Source organism: Triturus cristatus, chromosome 8, assembly GCF_964204655.1.
Source record: "Triturus cristatus chromosome 8, aTriCri1.1, whole genome shotgun sequence".
NCBI lineage: Eukaryota > Metazoa > Chordata > Amphibia > Caudata > Salamandridae > Triturus > Triturus cristatus.
The window spans coordinates 90,799,442-90,825,173 of record NC_140591.1 but is presented as its reverse complement, the minus strand read 5'-3'; the positions used below and the strand labels follow the sequence as shown (position 1 = coordinate 90,825,173).

At 46.3% G+C, this 25,732-nt stretch overlaps 1 protein-coding gene across 2 annotated transcripts in view; it reads right to left on the bottom strand.

The window, feature by feature from the left end:
* Positions 1 to 25,732, bottom strand: part of USF3 (upstream transcription factor family member 3) — a 168,074-nt gene that overhangs the window by 65,826 nt on the left and 76,516 nt on the right. For both annotated transcript variants that reach the window (XM_085621090.1, XM_085621091.1), the window contains one exon: positions 4,398 to 4,462. In XM_085621090.1, coding sequence (XP_085477216.1) covers positions 4,398 to 4,444 — 47 coding nt within the window. In that variant the 5' untranslated portion in view covers positions 4,445 to 4,462. The remainder of the gene's footprint in view (positions 1 to 4,397; positions 4,463 to 25,732) is intronic.

Below are 25,732 nucleotides of genomic sequence, written 5' to 3'. Positions count from 1 at the left end.
ATGACCATCGGGAATTCCTTGGGGCCCCATTTGAACTTGATGAAATACGGGAAGCGATTATGTCTCTGAGTAATGGTAAGGCGGCGGGGATAGATGGCCTACCGGCGGAATTCTATAAAAGCTATATAGATGTCATGGCGCCGGTGCTACGGGAGGTGTATGAGGAGTCACTGGAGGTGGGTGTGCTGCCTGGGACAATGCGGGAGGTACTGATCACCTCGCTGTTGAAGCCAGGCAAAGACCCGGTAGAGTGTGACTCATATAGGCCGCTCTCCCTAATTAATTGTGATGCGAAGATACTGGCGAAGGTACTGGCCACTAGACTTTCCCTGCTTATGACAAAAATTGCACTCCCAGATCAATCTGGGTTTGTCCCGGGTCGCTCAACTGCTTGTAACTTGCGTACGCTCTTCTCCTTGATAAACACGATAGCGCCGACACTGCCTGTTGCGGCGGTGTTTCTTGATGCCACCAAGGCATTTGATTCGGTTGAGTGGAATTACTTGTTTGCCATCCTGTACAGGATGGGCTTTCCCAAAATATTCGTCGCATGGATCAAATTGCTCTATACGGACCCGAAAGCGAGAGTGCTCATCAATGGTGAAGTGTCCGATTCGTTTCTGCTCACTAGAGGTACCAGGCAGGGGTGCCCGCTCTCCCCATTGCTCTTCGCTATCGCGATTGAGCCTCTGGCATGCCGTATCCGGCAATTGCATAAACAAAGTGCTTTCAAATGTTACCAACGGCAGATTGATGTCTCTCTCTATGCTGACGACTTAACGTTGTACGTGGTAGATCCACAGGTTAACCTTAATCCGTTACTCCGAGAATTTTTGGTGTTTGGGCGTCTGTCGGGCATTCAAATAAACTGGAAGAAGTCGCAATTTTTTCCCCTGACGCCTGCAGTGGGTCGCTTTCCTCTGGACTACCCGCTAGAATGGTGTGAGTCGGATCTCAGATATTTAGGGGTCCAGATTTCGAAGGATCGAGAGGAGACGTTGAGGCTGAATTATGGTACAGCCATAACTAGGCTGACAGAGGATGTGACTCGCTGGGTGTCTCTTCCGCTTACCATGGCGGGCAGGGCCTCGCTTATCAAGATGGTGGTATTACCCCGTTTTTTATATTTTTTCCAGAATATCCCGTATTATCCGGGGGCGTACTTCTTTCGAACATTGCGTACAGAATTACTGCGGCTGTTCTGGGCTGGTAAGCAGCCTAGATTGGCATGGTCGGTTATCACTCGGCCGTACGAATCAGGAGGGTTTGATGTTCCCGATTTTCTAACGTATTATCTGAGTGCGCAGGCTCAATTTGCATACCATTGGTTTGCACCTGCGCCATTCCTACCGCAGCTGGCGGTGGAGGACTGGCTATCCCGGCCTCTGCCATTGATGGGGGTCCTTCAGGGCTCAAGCCGTGCCTTTGATACACCATTCACTACGGTGCCGTGCACGGTGGATGCGTGGCAGCGTATACTACGTCGCTTGGCGCTCAGTTTCATGTATGCTCCGACGCTGCCGCTGGTTTATCACCCGGACTTGTCGTTATTGCAGGAAGGAGGGTTTCAGGGGCTGTGCGCCAGAATAAAAATACGGCACTGGGGTGACCTCTTCGCTAATGGTCGGTTCAAGACGGAAGAACAATTGTTTGGGGGCTATCAGCCTACCCCGTTGGATGTTTTTTACTATCTCCGGCTGCGGCGGGGGCTGCGGAAGATACTACCAGGCTTCCCGGGGGAACCAGAAGTAGTGAGGCCTTTACAAATACTGCTTACGTCTTCGGATGGTAGGCATTTGGTCTCCCAATTATACAGCAGTATTCGGGCACACAGTGGCAGCATGGATTGTAGGGCACTCCAGCAATGGAGACTTGAGTTAGGCAGAGATATCACAGAGAAGCAATGGACGTATTGTTGCGAGCTCACCTCCCAGATCTCCTCCAGTAGCAGACTGCGCATTATCCATTACAAGTTTTTACAGCGTATGTATTACACGCCAGTTAAGAAGCTTAGATTTCGTCTATCAGACAGTGACAGATGTGAGAGGTGTCAGGCGGAAAGGGCTGACTTCATGCACTTGGCATGGCTGTGTCCGAGAGTGGCGGATTACTGGCTGCAGGTGCATTCGGCACTGACGGTCATGTTGGGAGATGTGGTGGAATTAGATCCGCTTGTGATGCTGCTGGGCTACACGGTATCAATACCTAAGCTGACGCGCAAACTGGGGAACATTGCTCTATTATTAGCGAAGCGGAGAGTTGCATGTCGCTGGGGCAGAGGGCGAGCACCGAAATTTAAGGAATGGATAGGGGATCTTTTATACTGTCAGGAGCAGAGTGCTATCTACGCTGAGACGCAACCATTAACTAGCAGAGCCAGGGACATTTGGGACCCGTTTAAGGAGTATTTGGCGGCGTATACTGCCTCAGTGGAGGGAGAGAGCCAGGTATCGGCTGAGGGTGGACTTGGAGCTGGTGAGGTTACCTAGTTGGAGTCTGAGCGATTGCCCTTACTGAGTGTGATGGTGGTGGAGTGCACTAAAGGGTTATGCTCCGGGACGTTTGCACCTAGGACTTCCAGGTAGCGCACCTAGGGGGTACGCCAGACGGCTGTGGTGCTCCGCAGCTTGCCTAGGGTCCATGGTACATTGTATACTACTAATGGTGTGTTGGAACAACAGGGATTTGCCGCCGGACCTCCGGGTTGTCGGCCACATGGCTGTGTACAGGGTGATGAAACGTAATGAGAGATGTCCTCTGGAGCCGGCCCGTGAGGTTGTAGGCGTGTAATGTATGACTGTGTCGGACGCTAATAAAGGTTTTGGAACTTAAAAAAAAAAAAAAAAAAAACTATTGACAAGTCTTTACTCTATTTACTCTGGAGGCTTCTGTCACTAACTTTGGGTTCTCTTTAGGATCCTGTTCCAATCAAATTTTTGAAAAGCTTGGCTCCTCGTCACTCCTTAGTGTACTGCTCTCTGCAATACCTCCCTCTCCTCTGGACTGGACACAAGGATTGGAAGCCCAATTCATTCTCCAGTTCTAGATGCAATCATTCAGTCCTATCATCTAAGCTAACTACAGACCTAGTTCCTTTCGCCAAGCGTCTGCCAACATTATTGAATCTTCTGCCAACTTTCAGCTCTCCTCCCATTTACAGTTGAAGCACTGTCTATAGCATCACTGATTTAGCTTCAGACACTCCTTTAGGACAGACACTCCTTAAGAAATGAGGACATCCTTGTTATAGTCTAAGAATAAAATCCATATGGACGAGTTTGCTTGATCTTTCCACAACAGACCGACACGCTCTCCCATCCCAACCAACAATTAGGATGGGGGCCGGTGCCCATGACTTGTGTTCTGTGCCCAAGCTGTAATGCTTGCCTGGTTTCAATTAGACTATAAACATATTGGCTGTGCAATACCTATGGGCTCTGCCCTTAGTCCTACACTTTTTTTTGCCTCTATACAACATCTCTTGCTTCTATGATTAATTCTTCAGTTTTTTCATACTCTGATGACATGCAGTTCATCTTGCACCTTAATGGGAATATCTTCACCCTCCAATTTCAGTATAAGGCTTGTCTATGTGCCTTTGCACATTTGATGAAATAATCCTCAGAGCATTACAATCCTCCAAAACCTAGATTTTGTTATTTTTTGTACATCATTTTTCTGGGATGCAAAATGGTGGCCTTCTGAGTTAGGCCCACACAAACCGTTTCTTCTGCACATAGCATGGCGGTAATTTTTTATGCAGGTCTAACAATCCAGGATCATATTCCAAAAACTCACTTCTACTTCTTTCTTTTTTGTAAGAGTTCTCAGAAATATTCTGCCTCTTTTTCAAGTAGACTATTGCAAGAAGCTAGTTAAAGCTATTATTTTCTCTGCTTCTCAGATTATACAAAACCTGGCATCCCGAATTATTGTCAGTCTAAAAAATACTGTCATATTACTCCTCCTTTACCGGCACTTCACTGGTTACGTATTGAGAACAGTTATCTCTGCAAGTATCTCAGGTTATGCTTTGGCATCAGATGACTCCTATGCACATTCATACAATTTGCCTTCACTGTCAACGAGGTAGATACCTCCTTGCTTCCTCTGTTGACTGTCTACAAGTTCCTAAACTCAATTGTGCTAGATTAGGAGGGAGAGTTTTTTCTTACCAAATTGGTAAAGCTTGGAACCCTCTTGCTATCTTTCTGGATTACATTTCCCCGCTTTTCTTATTCAGTAACCATTGAAAACCTATTTCTTTCCCTATGCTTAGTTCTCCTGTTGAAGCTCTCTAGCATTAGGATAGCTGAGGTCAAGTAATTGCACACTTAAGAAATTTCTACTGAATCTAAATCTTATAGCTGGGAGGTCCTCTAAAGGTACAAACTCACCGGTGTTTGATCTTTGTAGGAGTCTCATTTTCAGACAATTCAGGCATGGCTTCAGACGAGGCCACCTACATAAAAGAAGAAAAACAACAAGCACTATGAACTTCACAGGAGAACAAAGCCTCTGCCACCATATTACATTCCATGGAATGGGAGGAAAACAATGCATGGGGTTCGACAAGTATCAGTTCTGTTAACTTAAAAATTAAGCTGCGTTCCATGGCTATTATCTGGTGCCTGATGGACAGCAAGGGAACTGAAGCCCTCCCCAACTTTATAAAATCCTAAATCATCCAACCTTTGCTACTAGTCATAATGGAGTTAATGCCCTAATTGTACCAACTCTCCTCCCCCATAAAGCAACTTATCACAGTTTTGGGCTTAGAAATTATAGTTTGAAGTCACCCATGGTCCATAAACGTCATGTACAGTGAAGTTCTCGTAGGTCTATGGCTCCTGATCATAGATAGCCCGGTGAACATAGTTTGGCCTCAGTGATATTTTATGCTGTTTAATGTATCCAATTATCACCTGCTGAACAACTTTAGTTTTTTCTGGACACTGACCACAGACTAATAAAGCAGTGTATGAACATTTCATTGTATGCGTATCTGCATTCCCCTGTGTGTGTGCGTGGTGAGAGCATTTCAGCATGTACTGAGTGAAAGGCAGAAAGTGTGCGTTTGTGAGAGAGAAAGAAATATATAAATTTTATTCTTTGTAACAAAGCGATAAACATTTCAATAAGAATTGTTGCAGAACCAGTCACTTTTACGGTGGCACACACAATATCAGCAGGCATAGTAAAGCAAGAGATCAAAGCCTCTTCCAAGATCTGCAGGTTGCATACAATCCTGTAGTGGATCATATGTAAAAGCATATAAAAGTGGAGGAAAAGCCACAGGCAACAGTTCCTTTAGAGACCCAGTGTACTGTATTCCAGTGACAGGAGCCTCCACCCTCTCTGGAAAAAAGGTACTAAAACCAAAGGGCATTCCCAGGTTCTGCCCAGCGCAGTCATAGATGGGACTGTATTGTACTGAAGCATTCTACAGAACTTTCCAACCGTGTCGAGGCCCTAATGTCCCGGTCAAGTACATGGTTACTACTTCTGCAGAGCACAGATGGGATAAGACTTTTGGTTGAGGTAACATTGATCAGTGTTGAGTTTTGGGGCCATGGGTGAGGCTTGGATAGTGTGCGTCAGACCTGGCGGGCAGCATGCACACGTGGATGTAAGTAACCCCGGGCGGAGACCTCCGCTCCGCCAGCAAACTGTGTGGAGATTTGCCTTCTCCGCGTTCCGCGGAGAAGGCAAATCTCCGCACACTCTGCAGCGGAGCGGAGTTGGCCAGCCCCAGCCTCCATCCCCATTAAGAAATTAATTAACATGAATTGAAAATAAACTTAAAACCACTTACCTGTGTACTGCGGCGTCCCTGGGCTGCCCTCCTCCTCTTCCTCGCCGTACTGGTAATGTTTGAGAAAACTGCGCATGCTCATTTCTCGCAAGAAATGCGCATTCACGGGAAGACAGTTTTCTCTAACATTACCGGTACGGCGATGAAGAGGAGGAGGGCAGCTCGGGGACACCACAGTACACAGGTAAGTGGTTTTAAGTTTATTTTTAATTCATGTTAACTTACTTCATTAAAGGGAGTGGAGGCAGGTGGCAGAGAGGAGCGGTGATCCACGGAGTTTGTTTGCAACTCCGTGGACCTCTGCGTATCCCCGCTACGCCCACTACGCCGGGGTTAGCTGTAAGCAAAAAGTATGTATGGCTAGGATCACAAGGATTAAAGGATCTTGGAAAACCCAGGTCTGTATTTCTCTTCTGGACTCGGAGTTGCTAATTTTACTACATTTTTTTTAAATTAAACTTTTTTTTTTTTTAAGTCTCCACAGTCCGGGTGGAAATCTCCAGTGGTAAACTAAAGGGAAAATCTTAAAAGTTTTATAAAACTTTTTAGCAAATTGGTAAAAATATTTTATGTTAAATATAAACATAAATGTATTTTATATATTTATTTTAAATGTAGAACAAAATCAAAAAGCTACAGCAATATTAACAAATTTGAATTAAATCTTTATTTTAATATGTTAAGTTAAATAAAAAAAGGCTTTTAGTAGTTTAAATAAAAAGAAAAAACCTTAAGATATTCTTTATAATGTATTAATAATTAGTAAAAGTAATATATAGAATTAAAGGTAGTTTAGATTTATTACAAATTAATATTCCCTGAATTTTTTCATTTAATACATTTTAAAATATTGTATCATTAAAAATATATATATACATTCGTTTTCGCTATTTTTCCTAATATAAAATTATAGTTATATTATTAACTGCTCTAAATAATTAATCTATTTTACCATTATTTCCTATAGAGTTTTATTTTAAGTCTCCATTATTTTTTAAGTGGAATGGGCGTGGCAGTTTCAGCAGCTGGTTATGTGTGATCCTGGACTTATTACTATTTCTTTTAGGCAGGAGTAACAACCTCCTATATTTAGCTCCACCCCCTTTTTCAGGGGGTGCAAACGTGCAAGTCTACACTCTTGTCTAACTTTACACTCAGATTTTGTCTAAAAAGTGCAGGAATAAATTACACACAAATTATCCACAAATGTAAGTTACCTCTGAACAGCTCCTCAGTTCGTTGAGGCACTAGAAAAGGTGGTTCAGGAGCACAAGATGAGGACTGAAGCGAATGCTATAGAGATGAGGGTGATGAAACAAAAGCATAAGGTGGTCTTGGATATGGAGGAAAGCTTAGAGAACAGTGCGGGAAGGAATTATATAAGGATTCTTAACGTAGCAGAAGGTGTAGAAGGCGGGACTTAAAAACCTTTTTGATCAACATTTTAAAAAGTGCAGTGCTGCCGGTGGATTCAGGCTCAGATCTCTTGCATGAAATCCAAAGAGCCCATTATGATTCTTTTAAACCCAGGAAGACATTACTAAACATCTTGATACATAGTGTAAAGGAGCAGATTCTAGGAGCAGAGCTCCAGTCAAAGTCATTACAGATGAAGGATGTAAGATTTAGTATATGTAGGGATGTTTCTAGCCTGACACAAGATCAGTAGTTTGTGCTTAGAAGTAGATGGATAAACCAAGTGGGTTGGGAGCAAAGGCACACATTAAATGTCCTGCATTAGTGAAAGTAATGTACAATAATAAAAATGCATAATTGTGGAGACCCGGAAGAGGTGGATCAATTAATCCTGAAAATAAAAACTGATAAGAGAACGATTGACATTAGATAATGTCAAGGAAAATAGGGGGAGGGTTTCCCCAGAGTAAGCAGGGTACGGGGTACAGTTTGGGATTAGGCACCGGGGTCACTAGGTGGTCAGCATGAGGGAGAAAAAAAGAAAAATGTGTCCTCATATACACACCACCCAGTTAATGTGCTACTAGTTTCTGAGTATTGCATAAGTCAATTAAGGTCTTTGACTTTTATAGAGGAGGTGGTTATCATACTGGGCCAATCTATGCCCTCCTTATCACAGAATGAATGGGCTAAGAATACAGAAAAAGCAGCGCCAGGTAGCTGGATATCTTAAAGACCATGGAGCCACAATAACGATACTGAAAGAGAAGCCTCTCCTGAAGAAAGAGCTAGCAACACTTTTTAGTAAAGAGCAATGGGTCATGAAAGTAACAGTCACAGATCAGACGTGCTGCACAAGGGGTGAAAATTTGGGTGAGGGCATGTCAAAGAGATGGGATACTAGGAAATAAGGTAAACAATAAAGGGAGATGGGTGGTGATGTACATGAGAATACAGTCTGCTACACTGGTATATGCATGCTATTATGGCCCAAATCCAGATGACCTAGCTCCGCTAAAGCAGGATTTCATGAACTTGTTGGAATATAAGGCTAGAATTGTTACAGGCCGGGATTTTAAACTTTTGGTTGATAAATCACCAAGATAGGTTAACGGTGCGTTCTCAGGTACACTCTCTGAAATCTCGTTCATTCCTGTCTTTTTGGAGGAAAGAGTTAGGGGTATGTGATATTTGGAGAGTAAGGGCAGGCAATGTAAAAGGGTTAACAAACCATTCCAAGAAGTATGGGAATTTTCCCGGTTAGATTTCTTTCTTTTAGCCAGGAGAGAAATTGATAATGTGATGTGCTTAGAACACCGTCCCAAACACATACCGGATCACACAGCAGTGTATTTGGAACTTAAAACTGCAAGACGGAGGACAAAACTGAGATGGACTTTAGATAGGCGGGTGCTTCATATGGAGGATGTACTCCAAGAGTTGAAAAAATAGCTCCACATTTCTCTTTTCCTTTCATATGAACATAAACTCAGCTAGTATCCATGTATTATGGGGTGCTTTTAAGGAATTTTTGAGAGGGCAAGTTATAAGCTTAAATAATACAAAATAAAAGAAGGGAAGACTGATTCACAGTATGGAGGAAAAGATTGGGGAATTACAAGTGGCACTGGAAGATTATAACCTGGAGGGTGGGAGAAGACGAGAATCAGAATCTGCACTACAGGTTTCACATGAGGCATTGAAAATGTACATGGAGACGCAGTCCATACAGAGGTGGGAATCAAATAAAGTACCAATCAAGCACTAAAAGTTAAACTAGGTCGATGGGGTTGGTTTTTGCCAGCAGGAGGTATTCTCTGTATTGATGACAATTCTTTTGGTTAAGGATGAAGACCCTCACCCACACTCAGAGTGCAAGGTGTGAGATAGGGAGACACTGAAACTGCCTCTTGGTGGGCTGAGCAGTAACTTCTTCTGGTGGCCACCAAGAAGTAGTTTTAATTTTTCCCTATCAAATACCTTGCAATCTGCACTCTCCACGCACACTACCAACTTTCACAGGGCATGAACCCAAATAACCCAGGAGCTCCTTCTCTTTTTTAAAGGAGTTATGGCCCACACCAGCAACCATCAGTCCTGGTGTGAAGAGAGACCAGATGATGTAACATGCCACCTGTGGGTAGGTGAGGGTCTTCATCCTTAACAAGAAGACTTGATGATAGCCATGCCCCTTGTTCGTAAAAACCAAGCCCTTAGACCTTGTGTACCGATTTGTGCTAGATTTGTTTCCCTGAGAGCAGTACTCTTCATGTCGCTCTAAACGCTCCAATTAAGACTCTCTTTGTGATTTATATGTAAGCAAGTAGAGAGACATTTTCAAATATGCAGATAAGTATGGGAAAATGGCAAACAAAGGCTGATATAAATAGAAATCATATAAAGGAGATAAAGGATAGTTTAACAAACATCTCATGGTGTACAACTGAAGAATTTGATAAAGCCTTTTATGATTTTTGGGGGAAACGATATCAAGAAAGAAATACCCCAGTAATCATACAGCCAAGGTATTGGATGGAGGGAAAACGCCTGAATGTATTGAGCTACAAACAGCAGTTGACCCTTACCCAGAAAATAATAGAATAGGAAATTGAAATGGTATTACAATCTAGTAAGAAAGGGAAGGCCCCAGTGCCAGATTGAATACCAATAGAGAATAGTAGTTTAAAGGAAGTAATAGTTCCAATTTGGAAAAGGTTCTTTAATGAGGTTAGGGTGGTTTGGATAAAATGTACAATTACCAAGAACATGGCATGAGGGGATTATTACCTTAATTTTAAAATGTAATAAGCCCCCCTAAGTGTGAATCGTATAGACTAATCTTTCTTCTAAATTGTGACTAGAAGGTCTTTGCTGCAATCATGGCAAAGAGAGTGGCCAAGCAAGAGTGTGCAAATACATGAAGATCAAAAAGGCTTTATGCCGGGCAGATATGTTCACGAGATGACCCACACATTAGTGGGGACTTTAGAAATGGCTATTACCTACTTGTTGCTTTTGGCAGCAGTATAACTCGCCGCCACCAAAGCATACGATTAGGTAAACTGGAGCTACCTAGCAGAAATATAAGCACACATGGGATTGAGGGTGGGATAATACAGCTGATTTACAGTTCCCATAAAGCTAGGTTTTGGTGAATGGTGAGTTGAAGGGACAAGAGCGTATTATGAGAGGTACCAGGCAAGACTGTCCTATATCTCCGCTCCTATTCAACTTCTATATAGGGCCATTTGTACACAGTTTTCGGCTGAACCAAAGGATAGTTCCATTCTCCTGTAATGGGTTTAGCAAAAAGGTTGCCCAATATGCGGAATACCTCATTATCAGCACCTCGAGCATTAACAATACAATCCCCCAAATCCAGAATAAAGTTAAAACCTTTGGTTTGCTCTCAGGCTACTATGATAATTAGGACAAGACCATAGTACTCACATGGAACTGTACTTGGGAACAGGGAGAACCAAAAGAATGTATTAAATACCGGGGAATACAGCTGACAAACTATCTAGGCGAACTAACAGGGGTTAATCTGAACAACATTATCAAACAAATGCAATTACTTAATGAAAAGTGGAGCCATCTTCCATTGTCCATATACGGTCAAGTGTATTTAGTCAAAAGGATGATCCTACCAAAATTAAATGTTATGTTTGATAATTTATCCTTCTCTTTTGGCAAAAATTGTTGTTAAAAAGCACAAGGAAGTATAAGCAACTTTGTATGGAGCAATAAGAATCTCTTGGAAGAAGTTAAAGAAAAAATTAATTAAAGGGGGCTTAGGGTTGCTGAATTTACAGATCTATTTTTGGGAGTTTCAGCTGAAGAATTGTAGGATGCTGATCAGAAGGCCAGATTCAAGTGTAATAGGGGGAATGTCAGAGTGCATGTCTAGCAGCTTAGTTGAAAAAGGAATTTTGTACAAGTTCGGCTCGCTGAGGTTTTTCAAGAAAGTTAGTTTAAAGATTTGGCAGTCGGAGCTAGGCTTTTGTTCGAGGTTATGAGAGCAATTAGGTGAGAAATCTGAAGGAACGCTCTCCAGATTCAAGTGTTTGCAGCTGACCTCGTGGATAAAGAGCCAAGAGTAGATGGATTCTAGTATAGGTTAAATGGGACAGGATCTTCAAAATACTAAACCAAGGTATTGGCTGTTGGTGGTAGCAGCAGAGGGAAAAACAAAACCGTAATATGAGAGCTGGGAGAAGGACTTGCCACATAGGGTGATGGGCGAGTTATGGCAAGTATCCTTGAGTTTGCTCTATGGTGTTGTACAACCTGCTACATTAAGGCAGAATCAACTTTTCACCCTCTATCGATGCTACTGGACCCCAGCTAAAATGTAAAAGCTTAAAGGAAATGTAGAGCCAAAATGCAGAAGGTGTGGTTGGTTGGCAGCTGATGATATCCACATGTTCTTGGATTGTCCTGCTTTAGCCGAGTTCTGGAGTAATGTGTGTGTAAAGTGTTAACCTAAATCTTTAAGAGTGAGAACCAGGTTAAGCTTAATCCTAGTCTTCTTTGGTGTTGAAGCGAATGAACTGGAAGTAGATCTGATCAGTCCAGTTAATAGAAGACTGGTTTTCTATCTAATATTAATAGCAAGAAGAGAGTAAATATGGACTTGAGCTCAGACTCCGAGGATTAATGAATAGGTGGCCTCCCTAAGACACACGAATATACTGGATAAGGCAAGCTGTAAACCAGATAGAGAGAGAATGTGGCTGTCTTTTGAGCAGAGGTGGAGCGCGCTGAAGAGCTGATCCCATGATTAAACCCTAGATCATTTACAGTGTGAGGTTGGAAACCCTCGCAAGGATAAATAACCCAAGAGGCTTGCACAGTGGTAAAGGTTGATGGTGGAAACTAAGATCTATGATACCTCTGTGGTGATTTGAGGACCAAATTTTTTTTTTTTAAACCTTTGTGAACAGCTCCAACTGTGTTGTCAGTTTCGAATCAGTAGCCTTATAGTCTCTCTGGGTTGGCATTCTTTTGTCCTTCCTCAGCCAGCAATTTTACAGTGTGACTAACTGGTAAAGGGCGATCCCTAGCAGGGCACCGCCTCTGAGAAGGACTGACTCCAGAGAACCCTCAAATAGTGTTCAGTTCTTTTCTTGCAAGCCTCTCTTTGATCTCAGCACAATGGTAGATAGGAGGGGATTTTCACTTTCCCAAACAATGAAGTAATGTCCATTGGTGGTAGATAAATAGGAGCTAGAGACAACATCTCCATGGGGCCTCTAGCGTCAGTCCTTTAGGGCTGTTCGCACCAAATGGGGTACCTCCTGTATCCAATGTTCATATAGCCTGTTTCGACCCTCTACCTTTTCTTCCCAGGGTATCACTTTCAACAATTTTGCCTCCCTCCCTATCTCCCCAGGCATGAGCTATAGGGCCCACAGTTTATTTAAGATTCCGCCATTAGTCGTTCCCAGGCTTGCAGTTAACTGCGCATTCCTATAACTCGCACATTCACCTGCTCAGTGGACCTGTTTCGAGTGTATTATGTTTGCTCCATTTATATATTTCCTAAAGGCATTGAAAGGATTAAAAATGAAGAAGACGGGAACCTCTCATGCCCCTGACCTTATCTATGTATAAAATATTAAAGGGTATCCACACAGGACACCACTACATTCTACATACATCTCAATGTTGTTAATTGGGTGACACACCCCTCCTGCCCACCAGCTTCAGGCCAATTTCTGCTGGACGGAGAGAGGAAGGTGAGAGATGGCAGAAGGAGCAGTCTATTATTATTATTATTATTATTATTATTATTTATTTTTATAAAGCGCGTAGTCACCCGGAAGTATCCCAGCGCTAGTGAAACCCTGGTTCAGCAGACCTGAGGAACGGGAGCTGAGAGCAGAGAAGGGGAGGGGTAAGGGATCAAACACGGGGGAGTATGAGAGCTAGGGAAAGAGATGCGTCTTTAGCAACTTCCTGAAGCGCAGATATTGAGGTTCAAGACGTAGGTCGCGGGGGAGTGAATTCCAAAGACGAGCAGCTTGTACCGAAAAGCGTCGTCCTCCTGATCGGGCTTTCCTGAATCTTGGGGTATTAATGAGGTTTTCTGTGTTAGAACGGAGGGATCTAGTGGTTTTGTAAGGGATGATGAAGTTGCTGAGAACTGGGGGGCCTTGGTTGTGCAACGTTTTATGGACGAGGCACAAGGCTTTGAATTTGACTCGCTCCCTTATGGGGAGCCAATGAAGGAGTTTAAGAGCGGGTTTAGCAGATGATCTGGCCGGGGTGTTTGTGATGATCCGGGCAGCGGTGTTCTGAATTCTTTGAAGTTTATTCAGGGTCGCTTCGGGAGCGCCGAGATAAATCACATTACTGTAGTCTAGTCTCGATATTACGAGACCTTGGATTAGTAATTTCTGGGATTTAGGGGGAAGAAGGGGCAGGACTTTCCTCAAAGATTTTAGAAGGCCAAAGCAGGTCCCTGCTACCTTCTTTGCTTGCGAGGTGAATGAGAGATCAGAATTGATCCATACACCCAGACTTTTCACCTCTGTTTTTGGATCAGGGGGAGGACCTAGACAGGCTGGCCAGCTGTCCAGGGGGAGTGCGGTTCCTTTCGGGCCAAGTATAAGGACCTCGGTTTTTGTCCCATTTAGCTTTAGGGCTGATCTATTCATCCAGCGATGGACCTGCGTAAGGCAGTTGAAGAGATCAGCTTTCTGTTGTTTGGGATGGGACAGGGACACCACTAGTTGTGTGTCGTCAGCATAGCTGACGACGCTCACTCCGAATGGGGTGATAACCTCCTCCAATGTGGACATATAGATATTAAATAATGTGGGGCTCAGGGAAGAGCCCTGAGGCACACCACATTGGAGGGGCATTTCGGATGAGCGGGCGTTCTTCTCCCAAATCTGATATGACCGTTGGGCCAGGAACGATGCAAGCCAAGATAAGGCTGTGCCTTTCACTCCAACTCCTGAGAGTCTTTCAATAAGGAGTTGGTGGTCAACGGTGTCGAACGCTGCGCTAAGGTCGAGGAGGATCACTGCCACTGATCCTCCCCCATCCAATAGCGCTCTGGCCTCCTCTACCGCTGCCAGGAGGGCGATGTCGGTGCCCTGCCCTGGTCGGAAGCCCGTCTGAGAATTTTTTAGTTTGTTATTGGCCTCTAGGAACTGCGAGAGTTTCCTATTAACTAACTTTTCCGCGATCTTGCTGACTCCTGGGAGTAAGGAAATGGGCCTGTAGTTCGCCAGATTCTCAGGATCGAGAGAAGGCTTCTTCAATAGGGCTTTTACAACAGCCTTCTTCCAGCTCAAAGGTACAACTCCTTGTTGGAATGAGGTATTGATCAGATGAGTAAGGGAGGGGATGATAGTGGGGGCTACCTCCCTAAGGATCCGCAGAGGCGCAGGGTCGCTAGGGGAGCCGCTCTTCAAGGAATTGAACGTATTTCTCACTTCGTCTATCGTGACCTGGCCCCAGGTGGACAGACACGAGGCGGATGTCGTGTGTGAGAAAGCGATTTCTTCCCCCGGGCTCGAGGGCGGGATAGAGTCCAAAATTAGACGGATTTTGTCGTGGAAGAAATTAGCCAATTGTTGGCATTTCTCCTGGTCGGCTTTGGGGTCGGAGGGAAGACCTAGTCCTTGTTCTGAAGGTTTTAAAAGCTCTTTCAGGATGACGTATGATTCCTTACTGGAGCATCCCGCTTTCTCTATTCTCTCCTGATAAAACACGCTTTTGGTTTTGCGAATAGCGTTTTTATAGGTTAGAAGAGAAATAGAGTAGCTGTTTTTGTTGGTTCCTGATTTGTCGCGTCTCCAAGAGCGTTCGGTTTTCTTACACTCTTGGCGCAGAGCTTTAAGCTCTGGAGTATACCATAAAGCGGGGGATAGTCTTTTGGGCTGTTTGAAGGTGGTGGTTTTCGGGAGTATCGTATTTAGAGACGAAGTAATCCAAACACTAAATTGCTTGTCAGCCGTATTGGAGTCAGAGGAAAGTTCGGGGATGGAATCTGCAAGGGAGGCAGCCCATTTCTCAGGTGACAATTTGCGCCATTGACGGTCGGTGACCTTAGTTTTAGGGGTTGGGAGGATAGGATTGTTGATTTCCCAGGAAAAAGGGACCAGGTAGTGGTCCGTCCATGGGAGGGTCACGGGTGATTTAGTGGTAACTGTTGCTATATTGGTGAGAATAGGGTCCAATAGGTGGCCCTTCTCATGGGTAGGCTCGTTGTTCACTAGATGGATCTTTAAAGATGTTCGGTCGTGTTTAATGTCCGAGGCTCCTCGGTCCGTGGGGTCCAAGAAGTGAAAATTCAAATCACCTAGCATAAGAAAGTTGGAGGTGGAGGAAGCTAGTTGTGATACAAATTCAAATATTGAATTGATAAAGTTGCCAGGGGCACCTGGGGGGCGATAAATCAGTAGCCCTGCCAGGGTGAGAGCTGGGGAGATTTGAATGGAAAATTGGCCACTCTCGCAGTCCTCGATACAGGCGTTAGTTGTCCTACAAATGAATTGTTCCCTATGAATTATAGCTATCCCGCCTCCTCTCCCTTTAGGTCTATTTAGGGCTTGGCAATGATACCCTGTGGGGAGGGCCGCGACGACATCCGGGTCGGTGATGTCGGATAGCCATGTTTCCGTTAGGAACAGTAGGTCAAGATCCTGATTTTGGACCAAAAGATTTACTTCGGTAGCATGTTTGGGGAGCGAGCGGCAGTTAAGAAGTCCCATCTTCAGAGCGAGTGTGGTAGATTTCAGGGAAGGAATCGGGTTGCATCGTGGGCAGGTCGAGAACGCATTGCCTGCGGTAAACGTGTGGTAGCAGGTAAGGATGTTATTAGGTCGTAGTGCGCGTAATGTATCTGCCGTATACATCACTCGCTCCTGAGGGCCACCAGGCAGAGTAACGGGGCCTGGGGCCGTCTGGGCCCGGACGGGCCCAGACGGGCTTGCCTTTGGCGCGCCTTCGGCGCGCTGACGGCGCGCCCGCTGCGCCCGTCCGCTGCGCGTCCGGTGATTGCACATCTTTAAAGGAGGAAAAAGGGGCGTGTGGGCGTGGCCTAATGTAGGCGTGGCCTCACTTCCTCGTCGTGAATGGCGGCGAGAAGAGCTTCTCTCGCTTCGTTCGTTGCAGCGAAGGGGTCGCTGTTAAAGCGTGTCTCTAGCCCGCTGCTGAGGTGCTTGCAGGGTGAGTGCGCTATGAAATACAATTTTTAAATGGTGACACAGATAATAACAAATTTTTTTTAAAAGAACGGCGGTCTCCCGGCTTCCGCCTCAGGAGAGTTCCAGGGGTTCTGAGTGCTTCGCGCTGTCGGCAGCGTATTTATACTGTGAGGGGGGCGTGGCCTAATGTAGGCGTGGCCTCACTTCCTCGTCGTGAATGGCGGCGAGAAGAGCTTCTCTCGCTTCGTTCGTTGCAGCGAAGGGGTCGCTGTTAAAGTGTGTCTCTAGCCCGCTGCTGAGGTGCTTGCAGGGTGAGTGCGCTATGAAATACAATTTTTAAATGGTGACACAGATAATAAAATTTTTTTTAAAAAAGAACGGCGGTCTCCCGGCTTCCGCCTCAGGAGATTTCCAGGGGTTCTGAGTGCTTCGCGCTGTCGGCAGCGTATTTATACAGTGAGGGGGGCGTGGCCTAATGTAGGCGTGGCCTCACTTCCTCGTCGTGAATGGCGGCGAGAAGAGCTTCTCTCGCTTCGTTCGTTGCAGCGAAGGGGCCGCTGTTAAAGCGTGTCTCTAGCCCGCTGCTGAGGTGCTTGCAGAGTGAGTGCGCTATGAAATACAATTTTTAAATGGTGACACAGATAATAACAAATTTTTTTTAAAAGAACGGCGGTCTCCCGGCTTCCGCCTCAGGAGATTTCCAGGGGTTCTGAGTGCTTCGCGCTGTCGGCAGCGTATTTATACTGTGAGGGGGGCGTGGCCTAATGTAGGCGTGGCCTCACTTCCTCGTCGTGAATGGCGGCGAGAAGAGCTTCTCTCGCTTCGTTCGTTGCAGCGAAGGGGTCGCTGTTAAAGCGTGTCTCTAGCCCGCTGCTGAGGTGCTTGCAGGGTGAGTGCGCTATGAAATACAATTTTTAAATGGTGACACAGATAATAACAAATTTTTTTAAAAAGAACGGCGGTCTCCCGGCTTCCGCCTCAGGAGATTTCCAGGGGTTCTGAGTGCTTCGCGCTGTCGGCAGCGTATTTATACTGTGAGGGGGGCGTGGCCTAATGTAGGCGTGGCCTCACTTCCTCGTCGTGAATGGCGGCGAGAAGAGCTTCTCTCGCTTCGTTCGTTGCAGCGAAGGGGTCGCTGTTAAAGCGTGTCTCTAGCCCGCTGCTGAGGTGCTTGCAGAGTGAGTGCGCTATGAAATACAATTTTTAAATGGTGACACAGATAATAACAATTTTTTTTAAAAAGAACGGCGGTCTCCCGGCTTCCGCCTCAGGAGATTTCCAGGGGTTCTGAGTGCTTCGCGCTGTCGGCAGCGTATTTATACTGTGAGGGGGGCGTGGCCTAATGTAGGCGTGGCCTCACTTCCTCGTCGTGAATGGCGGCGAGAAGAGCTTCTCTCGCTTCGTTCGTTGCAGCGAAGGGGTCGCTGTTAAAGCGTGTCTCTAGCCCGCTGCTGAGGTGCTTGCAGGGTGAGTGCGCTATGAAATACAATTTTTAAATGGTGACACAGATAATAACAATTTTTTTTAAAAAGAACGGCGGTCTCCCGGCTTCCGCCTCAGGAGATTTCCAGGGGTCTAGCTCCTTTCACCACATCAACAGGAGAAAAGTTCTTAGTCGTCCCCTTCTAGCCTTCACTTCCCGATTCAGTTTCAGACAGCTTCTTCCTCTCCCAGTGCGTCGCTGTTCAAGAGGATTGAGAGAGGAAGGAGTTGTGCGTCTGTGCCCCAGCAGGAGTCAGACGAGGTTTGGATTTTCATTAGCCTACGATACCCTGCCCAGCTCCTGGCTGGGGAACCGAAAAATATGTCTGGGCTAAAGGTGTCTGTCATCTAAAGAAAACTACAAATCCCAGACATTTCATACCGCTAAACACCTGAAAATTTCCTGGGTGGTGTGGCTTGCGAGGAGTTCACCACTTCTTCTTACCTAGAATTCCCTCCATAGGTCAAACTTTGGTTAAACAAAGGAATTGTGACAGAAAGTTCCAGAATCTAGGGCAAGAGCAAAATTTCCAGTGTTCCTGCACTTCTACCTATAAAACAGTACCTCATGTGTGGGTGGGCCTATTGTAACTGACAAGAACAGGCTACGGGTGACTGTGTGAAGACAATGTATTGTCCACCTGGTCTTTGGATTTTGTTCTATTTAGGAGCAACAGGCTCACCGACACACCTGGGTTGCCATTGTGATCTGGAAAAGTGTGGAAACATTCAATTTTCCCCAGGGGTTTATCTGATCATTCACCGGTGTCCATCCTACTGTCTCTAGATCCCAGGCGCTCTCAGTTTCGGTGGCATCTATCACCGTAGCTGCTGCGTGACGATGACTATAGAGCGCATATTCATAAATCTTTAGCGGACTATCTATTCCTAAACACAGGAATGGTGGACTCTCCGATCATTCTGTGGGAGGCAATGAAGCCCACTCTAAGGGGAGCAGATATTGCCTTTTGTACCGGAAGGCGCCGGCAGCGCCGTGACAAACTGCTACAAAGCGAGGTCCAGCTGCTCAATCTGGAGTGCGCAAGTAGGGACACTGAGGGAGTTGCAGACAACTTATGAACATACAGCAGACGTATGCCAGAGAGCTCCTGGACGAAGCCCGGCTCAATTGGCTCGCCACCCGTAGCCGGATATACCAATGGAGAGACAAATCTAGTGCTTTGTTGCATCGCCTGTGTCAACAGATGTTGCGCCCACATACGCTCCCGTGGATATGTGGTCCCTACGGGACTGCCCTTACCACCCGTCCATCATTGCTGATTGTTATGTTATGTTATACTACATTTATAGCGCGCACGGATACTGTAGAGTGCCCCGGCGCGAAATGCTAGTAAAAGGAGACGGAGGAGGCTAAACATAACAGGAATTAGTTAACAAGCATTGGCATAGCCAATAGGTCTCGCTTTTGGGACCTTATAAGTGTTTAGCCATGCAACAGTTGGTGCTGTTGTACTAAGGATATTGTGCTGCATACCTAAATACTTATAAGGTCCCCGAGAACTATTGGCTATGCCAATGCTTGTTTATTGATGTACTTTTTAATTGCTACAAAAGTAACCTCTTTTTAATCTTAAAATGGAAGGAGTCAAAGATTGCGAATTGCGATTATACTTCTTGTGCGTGGACGCTAGGTATACGAACTACACTCGGGAACGTTTATCTTTGATTTTGTCGGGGAATAGCAGGGCCATTAACAAAAGAAATGTGTTAGAGACATAAAAGAAGGACCGCGAGTAGTTGCTTATTTGGAGCCGGTACATGGCTGACACCGTAGCAAAGCGTCATATACAAGAACAATATCATTTCTATAAAATACAAAAAAATGAGACAGAGAACCTGCTGCCGTAAAGAAAAACTTGTATTCATATTACATACGTTTAATGTAACTAAATAACACGTTTAGTTTGGCAAAATAAAAATGTGTAATGTTGAAAAACTTGCATAGACTGAAAGTAAGTCATATTTCAGCTCATAAATATGTTTCCTTATCCTGAAAGACGAAACACAAAGGGGGTAATAAAAGGTGTATTTTCCAGAATAGCCAGTCACCTCACTGAATGTAAAGTACGTACCACTCTAAAATGGCTGCCAAGATCTTACTTTCTGATTCACTCCGCTGAAAGTCAAGCCCTCGGTGTACAGTTTCATCTACAACATATCTTGACAGGTGCCGGTGGAGCACATTTAAAGCGGGGTAAGCCGTGACCATCTAGCCTGTGACCCAAAACAGCCCTCTCTGCACCGCGACAGTGACCTGGCCAAGAGCTAAGGCGCGTCACAGGCGGCAACTTGTGCGGGATGGAGCGTGGGCGGGCAGCCCGTCTTGGGGCTTTGGCTGGAGGCGGTGTTTGCGCCCTGCTGCTGGGAGGCGTCTTGCTGGTTCAGTTCATCCTGGGATCCAAGAGGCGCACCGCCCGCAAGACAAAAACAAGCACAATCACGCGCGCGCCTCGTGTAGCAGCAGGAGGAGGGGGAAGAGAGGAGGGGGCCTGCATGATTCACTTGCGGGAGCGAGCGGCTGGAGCCACGATAATTGATAACATATAGCGCCAGCCGCTCGCTCCCACAAGTGAATCTCCAGACGTGCACACGTTGCCATTGAAGGCAATGGAACGCGTGTACGTTTTGGCTGAAAAGCCGAAGCGATCGCTAAAGGTCTTTTTGCCTACGCAGCGAATGCGCACTGCGTAGGCGAGACCTAAAAAGCAGGGTTTTGAGATGTTTCTTGAACATTCTTGTGTCTTGAATGTTGCGCAGTTCCATCGGAAGGGAATTCCAGGCTTCAGCCGCCTTGAAAGATAGAGAGCTGCCGCCCATCCTAGTGAGGCAGACACGAGGGATGACTGCCAGCCTGTGAACAGCAGAGCGTAAATGCCTTCGAGGAACATAAAAGGTAAAGCGTCTCCTAAGGTAGAGTGGGCCCTCACCGTGTAAAGCTCTATGTGCCAAAATGAGAGCTTTGAACTGAACACGGCGGGCCACAGGAAGCCAATGAAGGTCCCGAATGCTTGGCTTCATGCTTCCTCTTCCTGGGATTCCAAGCAGAGTCCTAGCTGCCGCATTCGGTATGGTTTGCAGCCTTCTTAAATGGTAACCGGGCAGGCCAATGTATAAGGCATTAGCATAGTCAATACGTGACAGGATAAGAGCACGAGTCACCATTTCCTTGACTGGCAGGGTCAGCAGGGAAAGAACTTTCTGAGGGATTCCAACGTGCCAAAGCAAACTCCGCCAGTTTTTTAATCTCCATAGAAAATCTGAGGTTTTCACTGTACCAAACCCCCAGGTTCTTAACAGGGTTGCCAACAGAGTTGGGTGGGGGGTATTCAGTAGGCCAGATAGCTTCTCTAAACCGCAGTGGAAAGGATCCGTACAGAAGAACTTCGGACTTGTCTTCATTGCACTTCAACTGCACCAGTGCAAGCCATTTAAAAACAGCGGAAAGACAGTCTTCCAATTTGTCCGGGCCCAGATCATTTTTCTTCCAGGTGAAGAGGAGCTGGGTATCATCGGCGTAAGCGATGCTCTTCGCTCCCAGCTGCTCTGCTAGGTAGATCAGGGGAGTGACATAGATGCAGGGGACTCAAAGTAGACCCCTGCGGTACTCCCGTAGTCACCTGTCTGGGGGCCGAGAAGAACGGGGGCTGCAATACCTGTTGGGTCCTGTCCTCTACAAAGGATTTGAGCCAGTCCCAGGCCTGGCCAGAAATCCCAATACTGGAGAGGCGAGCAAGCAAATGATGATGAGGCACCATATCAAAGGCGGCAGAAAGGTCCAATAAAATTAGAGCCGCTCGACCACCTGCATCCAAGCATTCCCTTATTGCCTCAGATATTTCAACTAAGGCCGTCTCCGTGCTATAGGATGCCCTAAATCCAGATTGAGCTGGGTGGAGGGCGCCAGATGCCTCAACAAAGGCAGATAGCTGTTTAAAAACTGCTTTCTCGCATACCTTTGCCACGGTCGGCAAGAGGGATATGGGTCTATAGCTAGCAGGTGTGTTGGGATCCAGGGAGGGTTTTTTCAAAAGCGGAAGCAGTTTGGCCTGCTTCCAATCCAGAGGGACTGTGGCAGTGTAGAGGGATAAATTTATGAGGGTATTCACCTCAGGGTTAACCAACTCCGCTGCCTCGGCAAGTAGTCTGGCATGGCACGGGTCGGTCTGCGAGCTCGATTTAAGGGATTTAAGAATGGAAAGTGTATCAGGCTGGGCGATAGATGAAAACCCTGTCAGGAGTGGGACTGCCTGGGCGGAAGCCTCGTACTTCGCAGACCTGTATGCTCCCCATGAAGTTCTGCCCGCAGCCCTAGTGCAGAAATGTTTCGATGACTCTCTCCCTCAGCCCTTATCGGATGCGGTGCGAGACACGTTGGATGCTCCTTTATCGGTAGATGAACTGCTGACTGAGCTCCTTGATATGTGAGTGGGAAAGGCACCAGGCCCGAATGACTTCCCCTGCGAGTTTTTCCTGAAATATCCCTAGCAACTCCTAAAACCTTACCTGGCAGTGCTTGAGGCTTGCTCAGAGAGTGGCAGTCTCCCGCCAGATTGGCGGCATGCCGAAATCGTTGTGTTCTTGAAGACGGGTTGTCCGCCAGAACAGTAATCGTTATACTGCCCGATCTCTTTACTCAACGTGGAAGCTAAACTTCTGGCCAAGGTGATCGCCAACTGCCTGGTCCTGCATATCACGGATTTGGTTCACCCGGATCAGGCAGGCTTTATGCCAGGCTGCGCTACGTGGCATAATATTAGGCATGCACATAATGCCGTAGCCGCGGTCGATAGGCTTGGGACTCCAGCCGCGCTCCTCTTGGCGGACATGAACAAGGCCTTTGATTCCCTTAGCAGGACATCTCTTTGCCTTCCTCGGCCGTCTAAATATCCGTCCCTGGTTATTGAATTTTATCCACCCGCTGTTTACAAACATCACCGCCTCGGTCTGAGTGGCCGACTCGGTTTCCAGAGGCTTTCCCGTTGGGCGGGGGACGCATCAGGGCTGCCCACTCTCCCCTTATCTTTTCGTACTCGCCATGGAGTGGCTCGTGGCCTGAATACGAATAGACGAGCAGATGCGTGGTTTCGAATGGGCACCGGGAGTTTCCGATCGTATAGCTCTTTATGCGGACGACGTCCTGTTTTTTTCTCATGAATCTCGACTGGACTGGTCCACGTCTTCGCATTATGCAGATCTTTGGCAAGACCTTCTGCCTTTAAATGAATCGAGGAAAATCCTTTTTGAGGCCGCTAAGGGGCCGGGATCGGCTGGGCGACTGGTTGCGGGAAGTGGTAGTAGTTCTTGCGGGAAGTGGTAGTAGTTCCGTTTGGCTTTAGGTACTTGGGCGTATTTCTCTCAGCATCTCAGGCATTGGCGTGGAACAAGAACCTCGCCCCCTTATGGATACAGGTGAGTGACCAGATGAGCGTGTGGTCCCACCTACCCTTATCTCTATTTGGCAGGTCTGCTATCTCCAAAATGATTTCCCTACCCATCAATTACAGAACCTGATAAAGCCAACGTGGTTTTCGCCAATTAAACGCCATTCTAGCCAGCTTTCTTTGTGGGAGGGGGGTGCATTACGAGTAGCCCTAAGGACTTGCTTCCAGTCTACATACTCCGGCGGAGTGGCCACCCTGGACGTCCAAGCGTACTACATGGCCTCACATCTTCTCGTTCTCAATGACTGATGGTACGGCAATCGCGGAGACCCGGTGTATGCTGTAGAGCGTTGGCTGCTGGGAGACAATGCACTCCACATGGTTCTTTATTCAGCGGCACTACTTAAGGGGATACTGCCCGCTACATCCAAGATCCTCAAGATCTGGAAGTCTGCGCTCCGCCTGATGGGTTGGTGGGGGAGACTCACCAGAGAAACCCCACTGTGGAACAACGGACAGCTGCCACAGCTGGCGCAATTGTCTGGCTTTCGAGGCTGGGGAGCTATTGGGATTGACACGGTGGGAGCAGTTGTATGTGGAGGCACCCTCAAGTCCTTTCTTGACATACAAACGGAATATGATATGCCCCGCACGCAATTCTACCGCTATCTTCAATTCAGGCATGCCTTCACCCCATATATATCACACCTCACAAAGATTCCCGAATTTAACCCCATCGAAGCGAATGTTTTTATGGGCAACTTGGGGGACCATAAAAAAAACAAAATATACTGTACACTTGTCAATAACACGCCTACCACACTACACAAAACTAGAGGCATGGCAGCAGGATCTAGGTCCCTTAGAGGAAGAAGACTGGGTAGAAGTCCTGGAATGCCCACGCAGCGCAGTAATCGTGGCCCGTCTGCGTTTTATCCAGTTTAAGTACCTACATAGAGCCTATTATACTAGGCGCAGACTGTGGCGTGCTGGGCTAATTGCGTACCCACATTGCCTATGCTGTGGATCCATGGACGGTACCTTCCTGCACACCGTGAGGTCCTGCCCAACATTGTCGAAGTTCTGGAGAGGGGTGTTTGCATGTCTATCTGAGGTTTTGGGGTGGGACGTTCCATTCTCGCCAAGGTTGGCCATGCTGCATATTACGGAGGACCTAGGTGGAAATAGGTACAAGCTCCACCTCTTATTTCTGGGCCTCAAGCTGGCGAAAAGAGATATTGCCCGGGTCTGGAAAGACGAATCCCCTGGGTATGGAAGAAGGGTCTAGATTTTTGTATGGGCCTGGAAATCCCGGTCTTCGAAGTGAGGGGGTGCCCTCCGAAACACTACAAAATTTGGAAAAGGTGGTCTGATTAAAGGGGACTTTATCTGGAGCCTCCTCCCCCATCAGATACTGAAGAATCATTGCTATGATTCTAGTGGACTGGCATTGGTATAGTATACATACTGGATGGGACTACGGGTGGCAGAGACTCTCCCTATATCGGAGACTATTCTACTGTCAGACAGAGGCAATGTGGCGCAGTTGTTTATTCTTTTTTTATTATCTTTCTTTGCAATTTATCCTTCGTATGATCAATACTATATCATTGTTGAAAATGTTGATATACATATATGTCATCTTGTATGCATACTTTGGGTGCCCTGTGAGGCACTCTTTCTGTCTCAGCTGTCAACAATAAAATTATGTTGTGGAAAAAAAACAACTGCACAAAAGATGCATTTCTGGTGGAGGAGTAAGATGGATGCAAGACAAAGAGGGTTCAGGCTCAGCTTTAACATATAAATACAATTAGGGGCCAAAATCAAAAGGAATTTAAACAGTCCTAAAAAATTCAACCTACACATAAGTGTTTGGAGGGTCTGTGATAACAGAGGTTTGTTGGGGGCATTTGGGGGATGGAAGAGTATGATAAGGGATGCCAAAACACAAAGTAGAATTTCCACCATTCACTGGGAGAGAGCTTGATCACTTATATGGCAGATCTAGTACCGTTTTTCAAGGTGAAAGTGGAACCCTGTTAATTGTGAAGTTGGGGTATTGTTCGCAGGTTACGGTAATAGGGGCTCAGGATATACAAACTATGGCTATTGGGAATGGGACTAGGCGTGCACCAGGTGACCCCATCTATTGAAACAACAATCTATGTGAAATGGTCTGACTTCCCTCAACAATGCACCATGTTACAGGCTGCCTCACTGAGTGAGGCATTCTCTTGGCCGTTAGCTCATGCCACTTTGCTGACATACCTGCTCCTTGAGGTGAGATGCGGTGCTTGGATAATCTCTGCCCATGTATTGGGCCTTAGAATGGCCCCACCCAAACCACTCCCAACCCAACGGACTTTAAAAGCTGGCAACTCCTCCATCTGGGTTGCCCTTCCATGTGCATAACTTTCTCCTGGAACACATGAATACTGCCTCGACTGAGA